The 23,714-nt window shown below is 33.9% G+C and overlaps 1 protein-coding gene across 1 annotated transcript; it reads right to left on the bottom strand.

Annotated features, from left to right (window-relative positions):
• Positions 1-1,525: 1,525 nt before the first annotated feature.
• Positions 1,526-22,450, bottom strand: LOC110113291 (3beta-hydroxysteroid-dehydrogenase/decarboxylase). The gene is made up of 10 exons (XM_020845803.2): positions 21,895-22,450; positions 21,619-21,789; positions 20,813-20,929; positions 20,633-20,712; positions 19,241-19,439; positions 18,788-18,905; positions 18,310-18,484; positions 7,699-7,855; positions 1,909-1,975; positions 1,526-1,789 (listed from the first exon to the last, which is right to left on the bottom strand). Exons 1-10 carry the CDS (start codon positions 22,369-22,371, stop codon positions 1,641-1,643), a joined length of 1,710 nt encoding a protein of 569 aa, XP_020701462.1. The 5' UTR covers positions 22,372-22,450; the 3' UTR covers positions 1,526-1,640.
• Positions 22,451-23,714: the final 1,264 nt, after the last annotated feature.

Genomic DNA, 23,714 nt, shown 5'->3' on the forward strand with positions numbered 1-23,714 from the left:
TAACAATTCTAAAATCATAAGCTAAAAAAAAAAAACCAATATATCCTACCACTTTCTTTAATCACTACAAATATATAGTCACCATGAATTATTTTAAAATCTTTTACTATACTAACATGTTTAATTAAATCTCCTTCAATAAAAACTCTTCAAAAGATATAATTTGTATTAATTTATTCAAATTATTCTAAATTTTAATTTTTGAACACATATCTAAACATGTTTGAAAAACATAAGCACTTGTTCCATTATTAAACTTAGCATCAACAATAATTTTTGAAACTATAACTCTATCACTAATTCTATTAATTTCTTAACATTTTCTTTCGAACTTTTCTTTATATTCCCATGCCATTTTTAATATGACTCCTATCTAAACAAAATAATTTAAATCTTTAACTATCAATTTCTTTAAGCTTTTCCCCTAACTATTTAGTTTCTTTAATACATAAATTATTTATCTTCCTATAAATCATAATATATAATAATTTCATTAATTTACATGTAAAAATAACTATAATTAAAATTTTTATCATGATTATAATTTCATGGACTAACTTCTTTGCCCACATTCATCCATGATATAAAAACCCTTGCTTATTTAAAATCATCCATGTCAATGCAACGGCCCTTGTACACCTTTCGCTCCATTCAGGTCATATATAACGTCGCTTCCAAGATACACCCTAACATTAACACAATATTTTAAAATATTCATTTCATAATTATTTGACATGTTCTACACATGCCATTGACTATATAATGCAACCCTCCTCTTTTCTCATCGACAACTTCAGACCCAACAATGACAGTGTTGTAAAAATTATCAAGCCAAAAATCTTAGTTCGCAGAGGAAAATCATATAAGCGTTTGAAAACTGAAAATGATAAGCCGATTCCTCCACTATAAAATCAAATACAAAACGTTTTACGTAAAAGGGATTAGCAAATCAGGCCAGTAGACATCGCTTTGTTTTCTTTTTCCAAAGACAAATAGATCGGAATTGCACAATAATTTCTTTAGTTTTACTTCTAGAACATAATTAAGCAAATTTTAAAAAATTTTGGAAACTAACATGAAGAAATGTGTTAGGATCATGAGATGTGCATAAGCAGATATAGTCTAAACAGTGAAAAAATAAGGAATAAGAAAAAAAGGTTACAGAGGTCAAACCAAAAAAGAAAAAAGAATTCTGTAATTTTAAAGGAAAATTCCCTTTCAGCATGTTTTGAATCACAAATGCGGAATATTAGCAATGACACGCGAAAAACATACTACAGAGCAGTAGTACGAAGCCCTAAAGCGAAAATCATAAGCTTTAACATGACTTAAGCTCCGTTTGGGACAATTTTCTTATTGCTTTTTAAAGCAGTTTTTTAGTAAAAAATTAATTTTTTTATACTAAAACGCTGCTTTAAGAAGCAATAAGAAAGCCGTCCCAAACAAAACCTTAGTTGCCAACAATCATGATAAAACTGGAATCCCAAATTCAAAAAATTGAAAAAAAACTTACACTAAGTTTTGGTATGAAGTAACTTGATAGATGACTTGGCAAAATCCAAGCATTAGGCAAAGGTTTTATCATATTTCATCCATCCAATTATAATCATGCACTATGTGATACCTGTGCCAAAAATTTACTAAACATTTTTCGCCATCGAACAGGGCAATTTGGCTATCAGTAAACTCTTCATTTTATCTAATCCACGAGCGCCAGCTGCAGTTAAGTTCTCTATCTCCGTTTCACATTGTTCGTAAACAATGAAGAAGGTAAACAAGCAGACCAACCCTGCATTCAAAAAGTTGGACAAAAAAGATAAGCAAATTAAAACTCAGGCAGTGCTGAGTTCCTTATAAAGTTTGTGAGTTGATGCAAAATGTTTTTAAGAGGAAAAATTCATTTCATACCTGCGGCGCTCACAGCCGGTAACGAAAATAGCAATAGTAGCTTGAAAAGAGATAAATAACCAGCTACCTTCAAATTGAACAGCAAATACACATCAGTTCATAATAAAACTCAAAATTTCACATCACCAGCGAACAATTCTAAGTAGAGTGCAACAAAATAGATCTATAATTTTGTGTTCAAATATCGTTGTGCGTATACAGTAAGCAAATAGGTTTTAAGAAAGTATATATGATTGCATATAAATAACTAGAAACACAAATATATATTACTATATAAGTGTAGTTTGTGATTTTTGCCAGAAAAATTTTAACCTTATATATATCCTTCATTTAAAAAAAATAATAATTTGAATTGATGCTCTTGTGAGTAATGCTCTATGGCAGGCTTTTTTTTTTTTTTTTTTAATTTGCTTGATTGGAAGTGGCTATTATCTATTATCTTCTAATTTTTATATTTTGTATTGTTCTTTGTACAATCTTCAACTTTAGAGTCTAAAGGTTTTTGCTTGAGTAGATCTAAAACTGAATATATGGAGTGTAATTTTAGTAGCAATAGACCTAGTGAGGGTATTGTGACTTTGGGCGATCAAGTCATTAATAAGAGTACATGTTTTAGATATCTTGGATCTATTGTTCAGAGTGATAGTGACATTGATGGGGATATTATCAGCAGAATTCAAGTTGGATGGTTAAAGTGGAGGAATGCTTCGGGCTTATTGTGCGATAGAAAAGTCCCCCTCAAACTTAAGGTAAAATTCTATAAGATGGTGGTGAGACCTGCAATGCTTTATGGTGCCGAATGTTGGTCATTAAAAGAGAAGCATAATACTAAGTTAAGTGTTGCAGAGATGAGGATGCTTAGGTGGATGAGTGGTTTGACCCTTAGAGATAGGATACGAAATGTGCATATACGTGAAAAGGTTGGAGTAGCTCCAGTGGAAGATAAGATTAGAGAGAGCCGCCTTAGATGGTTTGGTCACATTAAACAAAGGCCTCTCGATGACCCGGTTAGGGAAGTTGAGGTATTAGATTTGACTTATGTTAAGAAAGGTAGAGGTAGACCTAAAAAGACTTGGTTAGAAAATATTAAAAATGATCTTTCTTTATTAGATTTAAATGAGAATTTGACTTTTAACCGGACACAATGTCGAAAAGGGATTCATGTAGCCGACCCCATGTAGTGGGACAAAGACTTGATGTTGTTGTTGTATTGTTCTTTGTACAATCTATAATTTTACTTTAGCTATTAGTTCTTAGTATAATCTTAAATGTCTAACACAAGAAATTGCTCGTGAGGTAGATTCTTATTCATCGTGTGTGCTACCCAGATTGCATATCATATATTATTTAATCTCTACAATCGAGATAACCATGCAGGTTAATATCAGAGATTTATTCTTGTCGTTTAATTCAACTTCTCATTTGTTTATTTACTGTGCAGTGAAATTGAACATAGTCGACCTTGTCATCTTCGTCGAGTTACATGTAAGGTTTTTTTGTCTTTGATGAATATTTTTCTTATATTTATTATCAATTTTTCTTAACTCAAGATCTTGGTTCTTTCTTTCTCTTATTAGTATCATTTAAAAGTGCTTGCTTAGGGTTTTAGCTATTTTTTAAAGTTTAGGTATTCCATATAATCTTTTATTATTGTCAAGCTTTGATCTGAATATCAACGAATTGCTTGTATACAATCTTTGAACTCCATCAACAACAAACTCATTACAACTTTTATAAATTATCTTTATTTCTATTATGATATATAACTTTGATTTTTGAAATCAATTCGTGAAAATTCTTTCCATTTAATTTAACTTCTTATTTATGTCTATTTAATGTGTAGTGAAATTAACCATATTGGACCTCATCGTCATGATGGAGTGAGCTTTTATTCATGTCTCTGATGAATATATAAATTTATTTATGATATATTCTAAAATTATGGATGTCACAGATTAATATATTTAATATTCTTGTGAAAACCATTAATCATATTTGTTAATGTTATCAGAGGCGTTTTAGTTAAACATCAAACTAATAGGATATATTTTGTTTGCAGAGATTGTGAAGCCTATGGATTCATGCAAATTTCAATTGTCATCTTTATTTAAAAGTAACAGAGGCTTATGTTTGATCTAATCTCATTGAATATGGTATGCTATTAGTTACATCCCAAGAAACTTTGTTTGAAGTTCAATCTACTTAAATTTTTTTTCCAAAATTAAAATTTTCCACTTAAGCATATCAGTATATATTTTATTTTGAATTTCATATATTTTTATATTTTTTACTCGATCTTTTCCCTTTATTAAACTTCTAATTTTTTGAAGTTAAGATATATGATCATGATTTAATATTTGGTTCTCCTTGTATTTAATTCTATTAATTTATTCAAGTTATTCATATACTATTGTTTTAACTCATGCACCTAAAATATTTCTCCTATGCCATGTCATCCTTTTTTTTTTTGCACTTTAATCTTATTTTCTTACTAAATCTTTTATTATTATGTTAACTTGGTTAGATGTAATTAGTTCATCTTTTTATTCATTTGCTCTAGGAATTCTATTATTTTAGTTATTCTGATTATGTTTAAATCTTACCACCAAAGTGTTTCTCAACACAATAAGAAACAATTATTCATCTTTGGGATACCAATTATGGTGAGGTCAATATTTAAAATTGCATAATCGGCTATTGAGGTGCTTTTTGTTCGTGAAGCGAGGCGTAAGCCTCAAAATCAAAAGATTGCGTAAATATAAAATGTTAAATTTTTATATACTAATGAGTAAATAATATAAAACATAAAAGGCACCAGATATGAAGTGAAATCAAAATATCTCAATAATAAGACAACATGAATTATAGTTCAACTCAAATTCTATCTTTCCCAAATCACAATATTCTTTTCATTAACATATAATTCCAAATATAAATAGCAATGATATATCAAATAAGAATTCATAAGTCATCAGCATTGTAATCACATTTGAGTGCAAAGAAGAAGAAGTAAAGCTATTTCACCTTTGTCAATAAAACCTAAACTCCATCCACGAAGAAGAAGAGCTTTCAACGGTCAATCGAAGGAGACTCCAAGCCAACTCGTGGTAGAAGAGAACTCCAAGCAAGAGGTGAATAGCAACTCTTGGTGGAAGGAAGCCGGGCCGGTTGAATGGAAAGAAGAGGGGAAAATGTCGCTCGAAGAAGGAGAAGAAACCCTTAGTTCGGACATGACGGAAGACGCCAGGGGGGGGGGGGGGGGGGGGTTGAATAAAAAAAAAAAATATTGGTTTTGATTTTTTTTAATTTTAAGATAGGCCTTGAGGCGCGCCTCAGTAAACATGAGTCGTATGCCTCATTCCCTGCTCTCATTGCGTAGAGGCTTAAAAGAACGCATTGCGCAATTTTAAACCATGGGTAAGGTAACTAATAGTCATTTAATTTTGAAACTTTCTTATGAAGGATTGCTTTTGGATGATTTGGTTCTGAATGTATTTGTGTTGACTATGTTAGATTTGTGACACTTATAGAACATAAAATGTCATGGATGAAACAACTGTAGTAATTTCACACTCTTTTGAAACTTGTGGTGCCATGTATGAAAGATTTCTCTTTCTTAAGCTTCTTATTTTTTAAAATTGAGATACAAGGTCATAATTCTATAATTCTTACTATGGTGGCAGCACATGAATTGTGAATATTATCATAACTTTGTTTATGAAATTATAATTCTTAATATGGTGGCAGTAGGTGATTTGCGATCACTTGGGATTGGCAGTGAAGAGGGGGTTGCCATACAATTGGCATAGCAAAGCTAGCAATCCATTTGTGAACCTCAAGAAATAATACAATGGCATCTATATTTACAATTTAAACAATATATTTGGTTTTCGGAATTGAAATTATGTAATGAATCTTTTTGAGTTTGGACAATATGAATTCCTGTGGGGAGAATGTCTCGACAATTGCATGACTTCAAATCCATGTTATTTTTAAAAGTTTAGAATTGTCATAGCGAGACCTCATTTTCTCAGACTTGACTAGTAGATTTTCTTATTTTTGAGTAGAAGGAGATGTCAATGCCATTCATTGCCGATTATTGAAATATGAATGTTCAAACCAACCTTTTTGAGATATGCGTATTTTTTTTTTAATCTTTTTGTGGAAGCTAATGAAAACAGGCTGGTAGCTTGCAAATAATGTCAGTTTTATGTCATTTTCATTAAAGTTAGTATGCTTGTTAGATTTTCTTCTGCCAGTAGAAGTTTCTTTCATGGAATATGGAAAAAATCTGAATTGCCTTCTTCGTTTGGTTCCCAGCAATGCAATATATGAGGGATTGAATTAAGAAAGAAAATACATTCATTACTCAAATTTATGATCTACAATACACAATGTAAAACTCATATGCTTGAAATTCAATGAGTTTAGCTCATGCATACTTTATCCTTTTTTTAATTTCGTTATGTCTTCTTATATTTTGCTATAGGTCTATTCATGTGAAAGATTTATCTAATTAATTATTCTTATCTACCTAAATTCAACTTACATGACTTTTGTCTAGTTATTGCTAACTGTTAGTCTTTGTTAGGGGTGTCAATATTTGACATGACCTGAAAATCCAACCCGGATATTTCGGGTTTGGGTTGACCTAAGCACGAATCGGGTCCGATTCGGGTTAAGGTTTTTGACCCGTTTTAAAAATCAGGTCAGGTTCGGGTTGACCTGGAAACCCGAGATTGACCCGCAATGAGCTGCATTGGCCCCGTAACCAGACCTGCCCGCGCTGACCTTGCCTGACCGGAGCTGCCCAACCTACTCGCTCGCGTCCTGAAGCCTAGTGTCACGTCCCAAGGCCATGTTCGTGTCCCGCGTCGCGTCCCGCCTGCCCGCTAACCTGCCTGCCCGCCGTCCCCGCGTCCTGCAGTCGGTCGTCGACCCCCTTCCACCGGCTTCCGCAGCAGCGCCACCGGCCCACCGCTGCTACCTACCCGCCACTGCCAGAGTTGCCGTGTCCACGGGTCGGGTCAGATTTTGGTCCAAAAAACCCACCCATTTGCAAAAATGGGTAAGGTTCGAGTTGAACCGAATAATGCCGAGTTAATTCCGGGTTCTACTCGAACCCGACCCGTGACCCGAAATTGACACCCCTATTCTTTGTCATTGTGCACATTCACTATTACTTGCATGATAAATTTATGCTCTTCTAGTTAATGCTCTATGATAAGCTTATTTTTCTGTTAAGAATAACAACTTTAGTGTTATCATGGATGCTATATTGATGTCCATAAATCAATTGATTAGGACCCCTTACGTTACACAAGCCCATTTTTTACTTTTCATCCAATTTTAACCAGTGAATTTAAAAAATAATAGAAGATTATATGCTAATTGATTATGTATAAATCATATATATGTAAATATTGCATGTAATATTGATATAACACTTAATATAATTGATATAGCATATCATAACTTAATTTTAAATTTTATTTTTATCATTTTTTTTTAATTTTATTTACGTGCATATGGTGCGCTTGTATTTATACTAATAAATAAAGTGGACAAAACAAAAGAAACGTTTGACCAAACATTAATGAAATGAGTGTTTATTCTTCCTAGGAGCACGAAGAATATGGATTTTATTTTATTTTTTTGGTTGGAACCCAAACGAATAATAACAATTGCTACAGAATATAGCATTCGCTTACTTATGGAGAACAAATGCGACAGAATATAACATATGCTTAGTGTAAAAAGTTGAAAACAAAATCTAATCATTATAATAACCTTGAAAAGGACGCCCCAGTCTTCTCCATGTGCCACTGCATCAAGCATACATATGCTTTGATTCCATAGAGATGCTACAGTACTTGAAAAATTCGTGGCAGCCAACTCAGAGACCTCAAAAGATGACAACGACATCTTTTCAATGGAAAAACCAAGCCTACATAGAGAATAAAACATTCAGTAACACTTATGCCCACATCCAGTAGCTCAGGAATGGATGTTGGATTCAGATCTGCACACTTCAATCTTAATGCATACACATAAATTAAGCATTAAATTTCATCAATAACACGTAGCAATATGTGAATTAGAAGAATGAAGAATAAACGCCCACTGAAGCTTCCAAGAATAATTGGTAATTTAAGCAATAGGATCATCAGGATGAAATTTCCTTTGTTTCATATGTTTTAAACAGATGCATTCAAGCTATTGCAGCTCCTATAGACAGAGATTAAAGTTTTATTTGGGACAATTTTTTTGCTGCTTTATAAAATAGTTTTTTAATTATAAATTTTTGTACTAAAAGTCATTTTAAAAAGCTGTCCCAAACGAAGCTTAAGTAATGTGTTTCATCTGGTTACCAGCAGCAGCTCCACAAACTAATGCTATAAAAAAAAAATTCAGCTTCCTTATTTAAGGAGTAATTTTAATTTGATTTACATTTTGAGAAACAAATGAGAATGTTTGAAGAGCAGAATGAATGCTGGCAGTTAGTTTGCCACAATAGGAAACGTTTAAAAACACTCAGAACTCCCAACTTAAAGTGACTAAATTCATCAATATGCAATTATTTAGAACTCATAGAGGGCAGTTTGCTTTCCCTTGTTTATGGAGATAAAGATTGAAAAACTACCTTTGGAGACCTAAAAACGTGACGCCTACAAACACCACAATATAGAAGACATGGAAATTGGAAACATCATGTCATGATCATGAATTGATGGCCATGCAGTCATGATTTGTCCAGTAGACTTATTTCCTTCTACTCTCACTTCAGCCTAACTAAGATCACTTAAAACCTTTACAAGCCACAGAAAAGGAATATCTATCTATATTAGAAACTAGCAGCTATTAGGCACGCATCATAAGATACATGACTAATGTCTTGGGATAGAGTTTTCTGATGCAGTTAATATGATGCATAATATGAATGTATGGTTAAAAAAATTGGGGATTCACATACCATAAGCTACCAAATAATTCAACTATTTACTTTTTTAAGCACAAAGAGGCAATACTCAAGTAAAATCATCTACATCTCTACCTCATGTCCATTTAAATCTCCTTCAATAATTTTTTTTTCTTCAAGAGCTATCATTTGTATTAACTCTTCCAAGTTATTCCAATATTTTAATTTTGAACTCATATCCAAACCTACTTGAGGAGTATAAGCACGTATAATATTAATAATCTTAGCATCAACAATAATCTTTAAAGCTATAATTTTATCTCTAATTCTATTAATTTTATGACATTATCTTTTAAACTCTTATCGATAATCACACCTACATCATTTCTAGTACAACTCTTACCAAAATATTATAGTTTACATCCTAAACTATCAATCTCCTTAGCCTTCTCTCAAACCTATTTAGTTTCATGAATGCATAGAATATTTATTTTCCTATGCATCATAATATCTATTAATTCCATTAATTTGTCTTTAAGGGTACCTATATTCTAAGTTCCTATCCAACAACACCCACAACATATAATTTTAAAATCAAAATAATCTTTTAATGATGAATCAAAATATAAAAACAAGTACTATTAAATTCCATTAATTTGTCAATATTTAAGTCATGGTAATTATCACTGAAACCTTATAAGTGAAATATTCTTCTTTATATAATCAAAACCCAATACCTTAACCTTTATTGCACATAGAAGAATTGAAACTCTACTCAATGTATCAATATTTTCATTTTTGTTCAAGCAAAATTTGTTAGGAAAAAAATATTTCTATAGAAACTCAATCTACATAGTATATCCTTGTTCCAACTTCTTTTGGGAACTCAAATATTTCAAGATTGATGATTGGAGAATAACACACATTTTAGGTAGCAGATAATATTTCTGATAGCGAAGAGCTTGCACTACAGCATATAATTTTACATCATAGTTAGAATATTGCTACTTAGTTTCATTCAATTTATCACTAAAGAATTTGATACAATTTTCTTTGTGATCAGCACTCTTCCAATACCAACACCATAAGCATCACAAGAAATCACAAACACATCATTAAAATTAGAAAAACTTAAGACCCTCTTTGATTTTAGTAAAAGGATAGTAAATAGATTTAGTCCCTTTAAATTTTCCTTTGTCAAAAAATTTGAAATTCGAGTCAAGACAATATTAAACCCATTAATGAATCATCTATAAAAAGTAGAAGACTATAAAAAATCAAAATATCATAAATATTAATAGGTTTTGGCCATTCATTTATCAGTTTAACATAATCAACATTAACAAATAACCCATCTCCAACACAACAAATCCTAGAAAGATAGTAAATAATGTCACAAAAAAAGCATTTCTTTAAAGTCAAATATAATTCCTCGTCTTGTAAAAGCATATATTTTCTCCTAAGATGCCCTAAATAATCATCTTTGATCTCGCTTTATATTAAACAAACATCAAGCTAAGCAACATAAAATATTTTAAATAAAATATTATTAAATATGATTCATTAGTCTTAAGAGTAAATGCATTAGTTAATCTAGAAAGCACCAACAGTCATTCATATAATTTATATTTGATCTTAAGTTAGTTTTTCATTCATCAACTTCCTTAATTGTATGGCAACCAATTCTCAAATAAATCTTAGAAAATATCATAGCATTGTATATCATATCTAACAACTCATCCAAAGAAGGAAAATAAAATATATATTTAATAGTGATTTTATTGATGGATTCATTTTCTACATACATATGCCAAATATCTCTGCTCTTAAATATAAGCAAAATAGATAAAATTATTCTTATGTAGACCATCAGTTTGTCTCTTGAGTTCAGCAGATTCTATGATATTCATCGTACAATGCAAGACTTGAGCAATGATGAACTCGAAATAAAGTCAATTGTATGATATATGTCACTTAGTGGTGGTAATTTATTAGTAAGTTTATCAAGACAAATATCTCTGAAATTACCCAATACTAGTTCAACATCAACAAGTCACAATTTCAAGCATTACATTATTCAACTCAGTAATTACTAAGGCATAGATGATAGATCACGCCCTCTTACCTTCTCTTTTCTTAAAGGCATGTTTACTTACAATACGCAAAAATTTCTTCATTTTATTGGAACCACTAAATTCTCATGCAAATTCAAATTTACTACCCTACTCCGACCAGCCTTAAAAGCATATATATTAGACCTCTTAAAATAAATAACATCTAGATCATGCAAATCAAGGTCCACTAACCTCTTAAAATAAATAAGATCTAGATCATACAACCAAGGTCCACTAAAAATAATAAAAGCAATGTTTATGGGTAGCATATCATAGAAGATTCTATCAGCATAGGTGGCCAATTGAATTAAAACTAACCATCTATGAGAGAAAAAAAATAGCAATTTTACCCTAAGCTAACTAATATGATTGCAGATGTCGTTCAAATTTCAAATTCATACAACTTAAGGCGAATTTATATATCATATTCATCAACTCTCACTATCAATAATTAGTTTGCAAAACTTCTCCCTATGTTTGAAGTATGCCTAAAAAAATTAATTATAATTATTTTAACTAACTAATTATAATTATTATTTTAATTAATTATGATTATTATAATTAATTACAATTGATTTTAATTAAGTAATTATAATTAATCTAATTAATTTTAATTGATCATAATTTATAAAATTAATTATTATTAATTTATTATAATTTATTAATATGAATTAGTTATAATTAATTATAAGTTAATTATTATTTTAATTAATTTTAATAACTTTAATTAATTATTTTAATTAATTATAAGTAATTAATTAAAGATAATTGGTTAATTAATTATAATTAATTAATGCGAATTATAATTAATTAAAAAAAAGGAAGTATGCTCCTCCCTTGACCTCGATCCACATGCCCTCCACCTCACTGGTCACCAAGGTATAACTTCCTGAACCCAAAATCCTGCCCTCAGCGTGTGTAACAAGCCGGTCAATCACCTATACATGTTTTTCTTAGCGTGGTAAGAGGGAACCCGGTGCGACACCTGCGACGAGGCAAGTAAGCAGCCCTCGACTCCAAAATCTTGCCCTTGATAAGTGTGACGAGCCGCTAAACCACCCATACACGCTTTTCTTAGCGTGGTAAGAGGAAACCCGGTGCGACATATGCGACGAGGCAGGTAGGCCCAGTGCTCGCTTTTCTTAGTGTGGATGGGACAACTTTAAGTACCCATATGCGGCTCTGTACCTACAGGGAAGCAACTTCTTTTCTTTTGCACCAGGTATATTTGAAGACCCATACATGCTTTTCTTAGTGCAGTGGGGGACGAAAAAAATACGGCCGCGGTGTCCGAGGACACCTACCATATACGCTTTATTAGCATGGTTGGAAGGCCCAATTTCATGTAGTTTCCCCTAAATGGGGGAAATGCCGGGAGGCCGCCGAAATTTCGGGTGAACGTAAGACTATGCTTGGACTTGATTGAACTCAAAGGACAATAGAATTTGTACTCGAACTTGTGAACCTTTGAACAAAATTTGAACTTGATTGAACACAAAAGAGGGGACTTGAGCTTAAGCCTAAAGCTGAATAGAACTCAAATGATTGATAATAAAGACTTGAACTTAATGAAATTGAAATAAAAGCCTAAGTTTGGACTGAAATGAGCTAAGCGGAATGAGAATTCAATTTGAACTTGAATTTGGACTCTTACTTGAGCAAATACAAAAGGGCTTTAGCTCAAACTGAATATTATTCGAACTTGTAAATATTGAATTCAAACTCGAATGAACACTTACAAGGGACTCGGACTTGCATTTGATTTGAATATTAATGAGATGAACAAGACTTTGGATATAAAGAACTTAGACTTGAAATGAACCTAGATATTGAACTGGACTATAGTTTGAGCATCAAATGAATGGCATGAAGCATAACTTAAATATCTAAGATAAAAAATGTAATTTGGCAAGGTGATGATGCTAATCTTGTCGGCAAAGATCAGTGGCATATGCAATAATATCTCTATGTCCAACGTCATCGTACAAGCAAGCAAGTGGAAAATAAAATCTCAATGCATGCGAAAGATGATCAAGGAAACCCAAGTGATTTAAAATATGCAATTAAGTTAACTTGTAAATGAGAGCAAGCGATACTTATGTCGATCATGCAATCAAAATGTTACCAAAGAGATTTCAACATACAACTAACTGTGGAATGTACGGGTGCTTCCTACTTGCATCGACAAAGGCCTCAATACAAACAATAATTCGCCTGTTGATTGAAGAAGGCAACACTAAAGATCGATAGTGGAGGACCCATCGCCGCAAATAAGTTGAAAATGGCAAAGGTGGACATGATGCAGATGTAATAGACTCCTACAACAATCCCTACAAGGTCAAATGCATTGTACTTGCAAACAACAGTAACAAGTTGCAGAATTCACAGGTGACTACCACATGTACTAATGTAATCTCCAATACAAGCAAGTGCCTGTAGATTGAGATGGTAACACTGTCAACTGATAGTGGAAGATCAGTCCCCTGCAAACGAGTACAATTAATGACCACTTGAGATTAGTGAAAGATGGATATGAAGCAAGTACAACGGTTCTCCTACAAGTACATCCAGGAGATTATAGTGAACACCATCATTCCTTGTGAGTAAGGACGGATGATATGACACACTTAGGGATAACAACAGTGGGTATATCGTACGTACAACGAACTCTTGTGGACACAAATACATATATCACCTACAGCAGTGGGGATTGGGATGCAGCGAGTACGTTGGGTATGAAGACAATTCGATGTACAGAAAAGGGCACCTCATGGCAGAACAAAAGAGATGTTTAAGCAAAATCGAACTAAACTTCCTGGTATTCTAAACTTTTTTCCTTGTCTTTTTTCTGAGAGAAAACATCTCTGATATCTATGGTCCTTGGAAGTACAAATGATTTTCGAAGTTTGGCATTGCGACACAATATATCATGTACACTGATAGTGCTATGGTACCGCCTCTGCCAACGCTATTCAACTAAGGAATACAAGTACTTGCTGATTTCTTAGACAAAGTTCTCCCATAGGAAGGATACCTCCTGTAAGGATGAAGGAGATGTTTGGGAAAATTCAAACTAAATTTCTTAGTGTTACAAAATTTTTTCTTGGTACTATACTTGGGAAGAAAACAGTTATGACATCCACGAACACCGGAAATAATAAGTACACTCAGATAGGACAATTATGTGGTAACGAATGTTACATCTTGTAGAGGTTCACTGCACTTTAGATCTTGAAAGGAGTTCTTTTCAAGACAACAGTCACTGATTTCAAGAAAGACCTCCTGATGAATAAGAGAAGGGAGCTCACTTCATAACAAAGAAGTATCTCATGGTAGTCAGGTGACAATGCCACGATTCACTTGAAAGCAAAAGCGGAGGATTACTAATGAAATATTAAGGGCCGCTGAAGTGCTACAAGACACCACCAAATCCACAACATGCATATAAGCAGACAAAAGACGTGTATAAGCTTAAGTAAAACGTTGCATTCAAATGACGATTTTCTGCTTAACTTATATATGCTAAACATTCAAAAGTACCCCCCGGCACTTGCACCATAATTTGTATATACATGAATGCACAAAAGGGGCAAATGCAATCGCAAAACCCGCATAAGCCCCGGTAAGCATGTTATTGGTACACACGTGACGTCTAGGAATGCTGCGTGGATCAATAAATTTGAACACAATCCTCCTAAGAAAGTAGATAAGAGTTGACAAGGTTCAACAAATAATTATAAAATGCCCCTAAACACCCGCATGGGCTCCGACGAGCGTGTTGTGGGAACACACGTGACGTCTAGGGATGTTGCGCGGGTCAGAAAATAAACCCAAGTTCGAGCCTGATCCTTTTATGCAGGTAGATAGGAGTCGACATGGCTCAAACCATTAAATAAATATATGATCGCGAGGTCAACGGGGATATTTATTTTATACATTTATATTAAGCCTTTAAGGCCTTCAATAAAGAAAATTCATAAACAAATGCATAAAGCCTATGAAACTCGATCATCTGTCGATAGCTCGATAGAGTCGACAGGGTTCAATCTACAAATAGAAATGACCTCAAATACTCTGATGATAGCCATGTTGAATGCAGATCTCAACCGGAGGGATTAATTTTAAACATTTTAAAATGCCATCAAACTTTCACAAAATTCAAATATCTTCAAGTGACCTCAAAAATACCCCGATGATGGCCGTGTTGAATAGAAAATCTCAACCGGATGGGTTAATTTCAAATACACAAAATGACATCCAAATACCCACGAAATTCAAAGCTCCAAAAATCGCAAAATCATTCAAGCCTAGAATATTTAAGAAGTACAAAAAATCATTCAACACTTAAAGCAAAATTCATCCCCTCCATAATAGTTTACCTAGATGGACAAATTTAAAAAACTACTTCAGCTCACATAAAGCTAATATCTAATCGAAAATATCACTAGAATCCATTCTCAAACAATCTCCTGCCAGTAAGGATATGATACGTGTCCTCTGACCGGAGATTTTGCCTCCAAATGGCACCGCAGGATAAACGGTTATGATCTAGGGCCCTCTGAACCGAGTGGTTTTGCCGCCAAATGATACCACTAAATAACGGTTATGGCCAGAGCCAATACATTCCATAGTGGCATAAAATCCTTAAGATATGAATCAAAAGGATATGATTAATAGGGCAGAAAGCCCTCTGTTAGCTAATGTGGATTCAAATTTATCCCCTTAGACAAACATCCACGCCAGATCTACAAGGTTCCCTTGGACGAAGCAATCCATGGCTGCCGACAAAGATCCTTCTGTTACGTTGGGTCGACTACCTCCTCTGACTAAGTAGACCAGGGACCACGAAGGCCTGGGACGACGGAACCATGGGATCTTGATTGGGTCCATCATCCATTCCCCCACCATCCGCTTTAACTACAATGTGGTGAAATTTCTATTTTAAATATCAAATCTTTCAACCCTTCAAATTTTCAAATACCTATGCCAATGCTGCTACTATATGTCTGAAACTACGTATCTATGGATACAATGTATCTGATCGACGACTAGCCTTAATCAAAAGTTCTCTCTTGTTATCGGGAGGGGAAATTAACTATAGGGACTTGCACCTATGGGAAACCAAAACTCAGATAATAAAGTCCTCGCAAAATGAGGGCGAAATCTTTGGATAGTGTCTTATCTACAAACCTTTCTGCCTTCCCAAAATTTATCCCGGAACTTAATTCCGTTAAAACTCCCCCGAAGAAGAAAAGTACAGCGAGCAGAGGTCGGGGCCAAATTTTTGGAGCCCACATATATCAATTTGTGCTTTAACCATGTTGATGCTATTTTAGGTTATTCGACAATTCAATCAACTAATTTTGAAAGGTTGCTAATATGCCATCCCTTTCACGATGCTTTGAGTTGCCATGGTAATTAGCCTGCTTTTCAGTAACATGTTAACACAAACTAAAACATTAATACCAATTTAACAAAGAATGACTCAGGGTTAAAAGTTTCTAATGATGCTGATATGATGAATAGTAAATAATTCAGCAACTTGCTTTCTTTAAATACAAAGAGACAATACTTGGCTTAAACTTCCAATTGATAATAAAAGGCTTGAATTAATCCAAAAAACTTAGTGAGGATTCATACCACATAAAATAAGTGAGTATTACTAATGTAACTTTCACCACTTAAATTTCTTGCCAAATTTTGAACAATCAAAAGCACCAACAAGCCAATATCAAACTATGTCGATCAAATAAGAATAAAGAATGAAAATACAAAAATAAAAAAGAGGCTTCATGCTGCCTGGTACAAGAACTTGACTTCATCGGAATTAGGCAGTCAGACTTATACTACTTTCGAAGAAATCACATATCCAATTTGAACTCACTAAGGCTTAAAATCTGGAAAAGAATTTATCAAGCCAAAGTTCCTAATTACATGCCTAAAGTATGATTGGCATAGGATCACCTTAATTCAAATTCTAATTAATCCTGTAACATTATTTATAGACTCCTCATCCCATAGGCTAAAAAATATGATTGGCATAGGATCACCTTAATTTAAATTCTAATTAATCCAAAGGGATGAGAAATAATTAATCTTTTAATTTCAAATCCAAACACATTATCCCATCAACAACACTAAAAACTAAATCCTACTACCATCCACTAGCCTGCACGTCTCAAGAAAGTAATCCAACCACATACTAGAATGCATGCCAAATGAATTGCAAAGCTAAAATGCCATAAAGGAATCTGTTGACCTTCACAGATGAACCCAAAGGAAAACAAAAAGAAAATACCTGTAAACCATCGGATACTCAATACCTTGCCAAAATCCCGCTGAAATCGGCGCCGTTTGAGTTGCATCCTGCGGAAATCCCGCCCGAAATCTTGCTAGAGCCACTGAACTCGCGTCTCTTCCCAGATTTCCTGCGACGTCGCCTCGATCGAACGACCACAGGAGTCGTTAAATAGAAGCCAAGCTCTCGTTCATTTCCATAGAAGCTCTCCAACACCGACTCTTCCTCCTCTCCCTCGCGCTCGATCGCACACGCGATCTCCTCCCCGGTTTCTACAGCAAGATCATGTCTCTCTTTTAGCCAACCTGTATATTCATCCTCCTTCACATGCCAACAAGATCCCATCAAAATCCCATTGATGCATTTGCCAATGAACTCCAATAACGGTTTCTCCTTCACACACCACTAGCATTGCTGAAACCTTTGTTAGCAAGCTCCTATGGTGAGATCTCGTCATCAGTCCTTCCCCAACATGTTTCAAGAACACTTCTTCTCCTTAATGCATTGTGATCCCGCCGATGCATTCACCAAAAAACTCTTATCGCAACTTCTCCTTCACATGCCACTAATCTCACCTATACCTTCAACGGAGAATTCCCTATGTGAGATCTCATCGATATACCATCACGACTTTCTTGTGTCTAGTGAAATCGGAGCAATTTTAGTCAACTACATTAACAAAGTGTTATACGGTATAAATAGCTAGGTTTAGTATCAAAAAAATATTTTGCAAAATTTTGAGTGCTATGTATGTAAGTCTCCCGATAAAAAATCAGTTAATAGCAAAAAATTAAATTGCTCGTAAACCATTTCTTGATGTGATGCCTTTGATGAAAATAAACATGAAGATTTAAATAAACATGAAGATTTTCATCACTAGCCAAAACCCAAAAAGCATTTTTGAATATCAAGGAAAAAACAATAAAATATAGATATGACCAATCCCGAACAATAAATCATAACAAATTGTGTAGCACAACCAAAATAATATCCCCCAAAAACACTTCCGCACATTTATTAAGCAACAAAGGAACCAGTGATAATTCTTGTTCATGAGTAATTTCACTTACATTGAGGTAGGCAAATATCCATAGACAAAAAGAATGAGCATAAACAACATTAGGAGTTTAGCAGCTGATGAGATGAACGTTCTTTCAGAAAGGAAAAACCAGTAATGCAACAGAAACAACACGAGTAAGCACGAAAAAGTCCTCCGGTCATCTCTCCACAATAATATGTCGGCAACTGCACAGAAATCAATGCTAAGTCAGGATATGAAAGATGGGTAACAAATAAAACTAATATGTTGATCAAGCAAAATAAAGGACAGCCAATAGGATGACAATATGTCAAATCAGTGCTTTAAATAAGATATTAATTTTTTCGTCTACCCAAAAAATAACATCAAAATGATGATAATATTAATTTCAGGTGCTGTACAGGAAATTTCCTTTAATTTCTATAGCTTTCAAATTCTCTCAGTCGATATTGCAACTTGTGTGAAAAAACTTTGAAAAAAAAATCCTTCAACTAAATTGCTCATCCCACCACTTCCATTGCCAAGTAGTTTCTCAGCTTTTGATGGTTTGGTCAGATCTTGCTGGTCCACATCAGCAGAGCCATTAGCTAGTTGTGAGAATGATGCTATAGTTAATGTAACGCCATCCTGGATAAGCCAAAAAAAAACAACAACAACAAAGTTTCATGAAATGAGTTTTCTCACAACACAGAAATCCTTTTTATTTCATAACTGTAACAAGGATGAAACCGAGATTACAATCATAGAAATAAGCATCCATAACACAAGAAAGCACATCTAAGATCAAATTATGATTATGAAAAGACTGTATTATGCAAATCAATGGTCTTAAGCAAATATTCCGTCAGATATATCTGAAAATAAACATGGAAAACTTAATGGTTCAATCACAAGAGAAAACACGACAACAAAAATAATTAGTTCAATGTTGCAATCAGATAAAGAAGCAAGAACGTGTGAACCTCTAGTGAAACAACTGGAGAATATCCCATAACTCTTTCAGCATTAGAACAATCAAAGGTCCTTGTGCCTGTAAATGATCGAAATGTGGAAGCAGTAACAAAAGAATTGGAGGTTTTGCATGAAAGCAACTTCTCCTGAAAGAATCTGGCTACCTTAGCAAGAGCCAAGACAATGTTGACTGGAAGATGGATGCTTGGCCTGAGAAAAAAAAATCAACTCAAAGGTGTATGCACAAAATTGTAAAACACATTTCAATTTCATTCATTTCCTTGGATCAAATAATTACATTGCAACTGCACATCACATGTGAACTAATGCTCAATCATTTTCTGTGTATCACATAGTCACATAAATTCTCGTTTAAAACGGCAGCCTTCCGATGATCCGGTTAGGATAGTAGAGGTATTAGATTTGATTTGTGTTAAAAAAGATAGAAGTAGATCTAAAAAGACTTTGTTAGAAAATATTAGAAATGATCTTTCTTTATTAGATTTAAACGAGAATTTGACTTCTAATAAGACACAATGGAGAAAAAGGATTCATGCAGCCGACCCCACATAGTGAGACAAAAGCTTGATGTTGTTATTGTTGTTGTTGTATTATGCATTTAATTTAGCAGCTCAGATTACAGGCCAAGTATAATTTTAGGGAGACTAAATAACAAAGAGCACATATTAAAAAATTGCAGGTATGCTATGTCTTAACATGTCAGTTCTTTCATTTAAGATTGCCAACTTAAATAAAACAGCTTGGCAAGTCTCAGTGCATATCCAACAGCTTCTGTGAAAAACAGCTCTAAATTATAATTTCTCTTGCTATATTATCACCGAGGAGCCTCAAAACCCAAAAATGTCATTCATTAACTACTAGAAACAAAAATGGAAACTATACCACAAACTAATAAACAATTAAACATTAATACTGGAGAAGCATTCAGAATTCGGCTTCTGTGCAAGACTAATTTTTACAATCTGTTAGATCTGCTAACATAGTTGAAAATAATAACTTAATTTATCAGAAAGGCTTAATCAAAATAATCTATCTAGCTTTGATTCTCCTCCGAATACAAATAGGGAATAAATATGTTACAAAACATTTGAGGCAACCTTTTCCTAGAACTGGAAAGAGCAATACTATCAGAAACAAATATAATTGAATTATCTCATTTACACTTAAAGACGACCCCAGTCAGGAAAAAGGCCATGATGATAAAGATCATACTAGGTACACCTGAATATATGCAAATGCAACCATAGCTTGTACTAGAATAATAGTTTGAATAGCTACCATATACCCAGTCAAAAGGAAAAGAAAATAAACTTATAACTGACCTTTGGTATCCGAAGCCTTCCAAGTCAAAAGGAATAAGAAAAATATACTTATAGACTCACCTTTGGTATCCCAAGCCTTCCAACATATTAGATAAGAAATCCCAAAGTTTCATAGGTTCTTTGTTTGTAATGAAAAATGGCTGAACATAGAAGTTGCAAGAAAAAAAAAAACCCTTCAGTTTAACGATCAATAGAATTTAAAAAAAAAAAATAAGGAGCTAGGAAGAATCTGAGTGATACCTTTCCAGCAACATAAGGAGTTCTCAAACGTAAAGCCTGCTCTGCGCAGATACCAGCATGGGCCACATTCTCAATATATGTGAAATCCCATAAATTTTGACCATTTCCAATTATGAACTAAAATTAAAATATTTGATTAGTTGAAAAAATAGTAACTTCAACTGAAAAGAATATAGAACACATTTACAGAAAAAGAAGAAAAAACCTGTGCAACCGGGATTCTAAGAGTAAGCTTATTCGAAGATAACTCAATATCAACTTGATATAAAAATGATGAAAAAGATAAATTTTAAGTTTATAAACAAGAAAAGGAATAACCAAGAAAGAGAAACATAAACCATGGCAGAGAAATTCGATATAAATTGGCTAACGGCGCTAATTCAATGAAATCTATACAAAAAGATGAATTTCAATGTGGTATAAGAATGTTGAGTCAAATGTATGAAACTCCCACTAACACAGTTATAGGAAGGGGGGATAAATAAGGGACCAAATGTAGGTTTTGTTATAACTAGATAACTTTAACACAAGATTGATAAGTATATGTTAAGGGGAATGCAGCAAATTTGTACAACATGTTGCACAAAATATGTTTTTCCAACCAATTTTTACAGCTTTTTACAAAGCCAACAATTCGGACCCTAAAACGTTCTTTACCAACCACAAGTTTAATTAGTCAAATTCAAGGTAAACAAAAATTCACAATGCTAAAGAAAATATTCAATTAGTTTGATGATTTATATAAAGCTCACGTAAGACTAATAATTAAAAAGAAAATAAAACAGCGAAAACGTTCACTTGCATACCTTGGCCCATCCTTCCTTGGCTCCACGTACAAGAAACGGCACCAGAGTGTCATCACCTGGTCCAAATGGATTGCTTACCCTTAACGCACAAGTAGAGAGTCCATCTTTTCTGTTCGCCCTCAAAACCATCGCCTCCGCCTGTGCCCTCAACTCACTCAAACTATCCACGAACTGCAAGAACATCAAAACGATTATCGATTACAATAGAAAAAATCCCCCAAGTCCAAGACCAAATTTAAACATGGTCCAGAATTTAATTAAAAAAAAAAATCTAACCCTCTCTGGGTATACCGCCGACTCATCCCAGCAGCAAACCTCCTTCGCTCCGCCAACCACCACGTCAGCGGAGCTGATGTACACGAACCGCTGTACCCCGCATTCCAAGCATGCAGAGATCACGTTTCTGGTACTTTGGACCAGGAGAAGGTGCAGTCCATGGAAATCAGAGGAACGCGCTGGCGGCGGCTGAAGGGTTGTCACAGTGGGGTCAACGTGGAAAACAGTGTTGGCGCCAGTGAAGACTGTGAGGAGCGAAGGAGATTGGCGTCGAAGATCCACATGGTGGTAGGACACACGACCAGATTGGAAGAAGGGCGACAATGAAGGGGTTGGATCCGGAGCCGGGAGGGGGTCGATGACGCGGACTGTGAAGCGACCATCACCGAGGAGGGCGGCAACGATAGATCTTCCAATGAAGGAGCTTCGGCCGAAGGTTACCGCGACGATCATTGAAGCATCGCCAACTTTCGCCATGGGAAACGGTTGAGAGGAAAGGGCGACAGTGAAGGTGTTGGAGGTGACGCTGAATTATCAAGCGGATCGAAAGGCGTGACGGTTTAATAGAGATTCTTACTTTTTTTTATAATTATAATCATAAATCATACCAAATATGAAATAGATATAAAGTTTATATATGATTAACCATATTTATTCTTATTCATCCTTCTATCACTCTAATTTTTAGAATGAAATAAATTAATTTTGGATATTATAATTAAAATTGTATTGTGATAAATTAAAAGTTTTTTTAATTCATTTTAAGATCAATGCATATAAGATAGGTTGAATATTTTGGTACATTGAATATGAATATTTTTATGTTTATGTAAATTTTATGTGAAAAGGCTCATTGATTGATCTACTCTCTAATGAAATTTGGTTTCTAATCTCCTAGGGCTTTGGTGGTTCATCGATTATCTTTTATACTTTTACTCCTTTTTTCCAACATAATTCTCATATCCTCCACATAACATAAATCCTAACTTATGTCAATCTTGAAAAATATATTAACTCTTAAAAACTCTCTCAAATATTTCCTAACATTCCTCATAATCTCTCAAGGCCTCAACTCCCAACTACTTAATAATCCTAAGATACTCTAGCCAAAAGTCCAATATAGAAAAATATTTTCCTACTTTGAGCAATTAGATTCAACATAGCACAATTCATTAACCACTAATTTGAAATCCATAAAAATACCCACATTAGTTCTCTAATGTCCCAAAATTTTTATCTAGAGTTCCTCACATTTTCCATTTATGAAAAACTTGCCCTTTTATAACATAAAATCTTTAATTCCAAACATATTCAAACCATGAATTACTTTTTCATAATTCATAAGTGTAAATAATGTGTTATTTTATGTGTTGTATTTTCAGTAAAAATGTATTATTTTAGTTAAATTGTGCGGAGAAAATACATAAAAGGCATATAATTCTAAATTTCATATAGTGTCGTAGCGTTGGAACAAACAACACTACAAACACCATCAAATACATCGTCGGAGTGCTAAAATATCAACATTGTAGAGCCAATTTCTCTGTCGGCTAGCACCTCGGCATCAAAAGTTTGGCGTCGCAGCATCACACTCTATAACGCATCGGTGTCCAAATTGCTCTTATGGTGTCGCAGTGTTCGAAAGCCAGCATCGCCACGACATAGTAGTTGTAACTTCCCAAGGACACGATCTATGAGCAAAATAATGTGATTATTCACTAAGTAACTGATCCACATCAACAAGCATCGCATTGCAACATCATAGTGGTGTCAGTCCAATTATTAGGCGTAGTGGCGCCAATCTTTCAAGAAGCACATTG

The sequence above is a fragment of the Dendrobium catenatum genome, unplaced genomic scaffold (genome assembly GCF_001605985.2).
Source record: "Dendrobium catenatum unplaced genomic scaffold, ASM160598v2 fragScaff_scaffold_920, whole genome shotgun sequence".
Lineage (NCBI taxonomy): Eukaryota > Viridiplantae > Streptophyta > Magnoliopsida > Asparagales > Orchidaceae > Dendrobium > Dendrobium catenatum.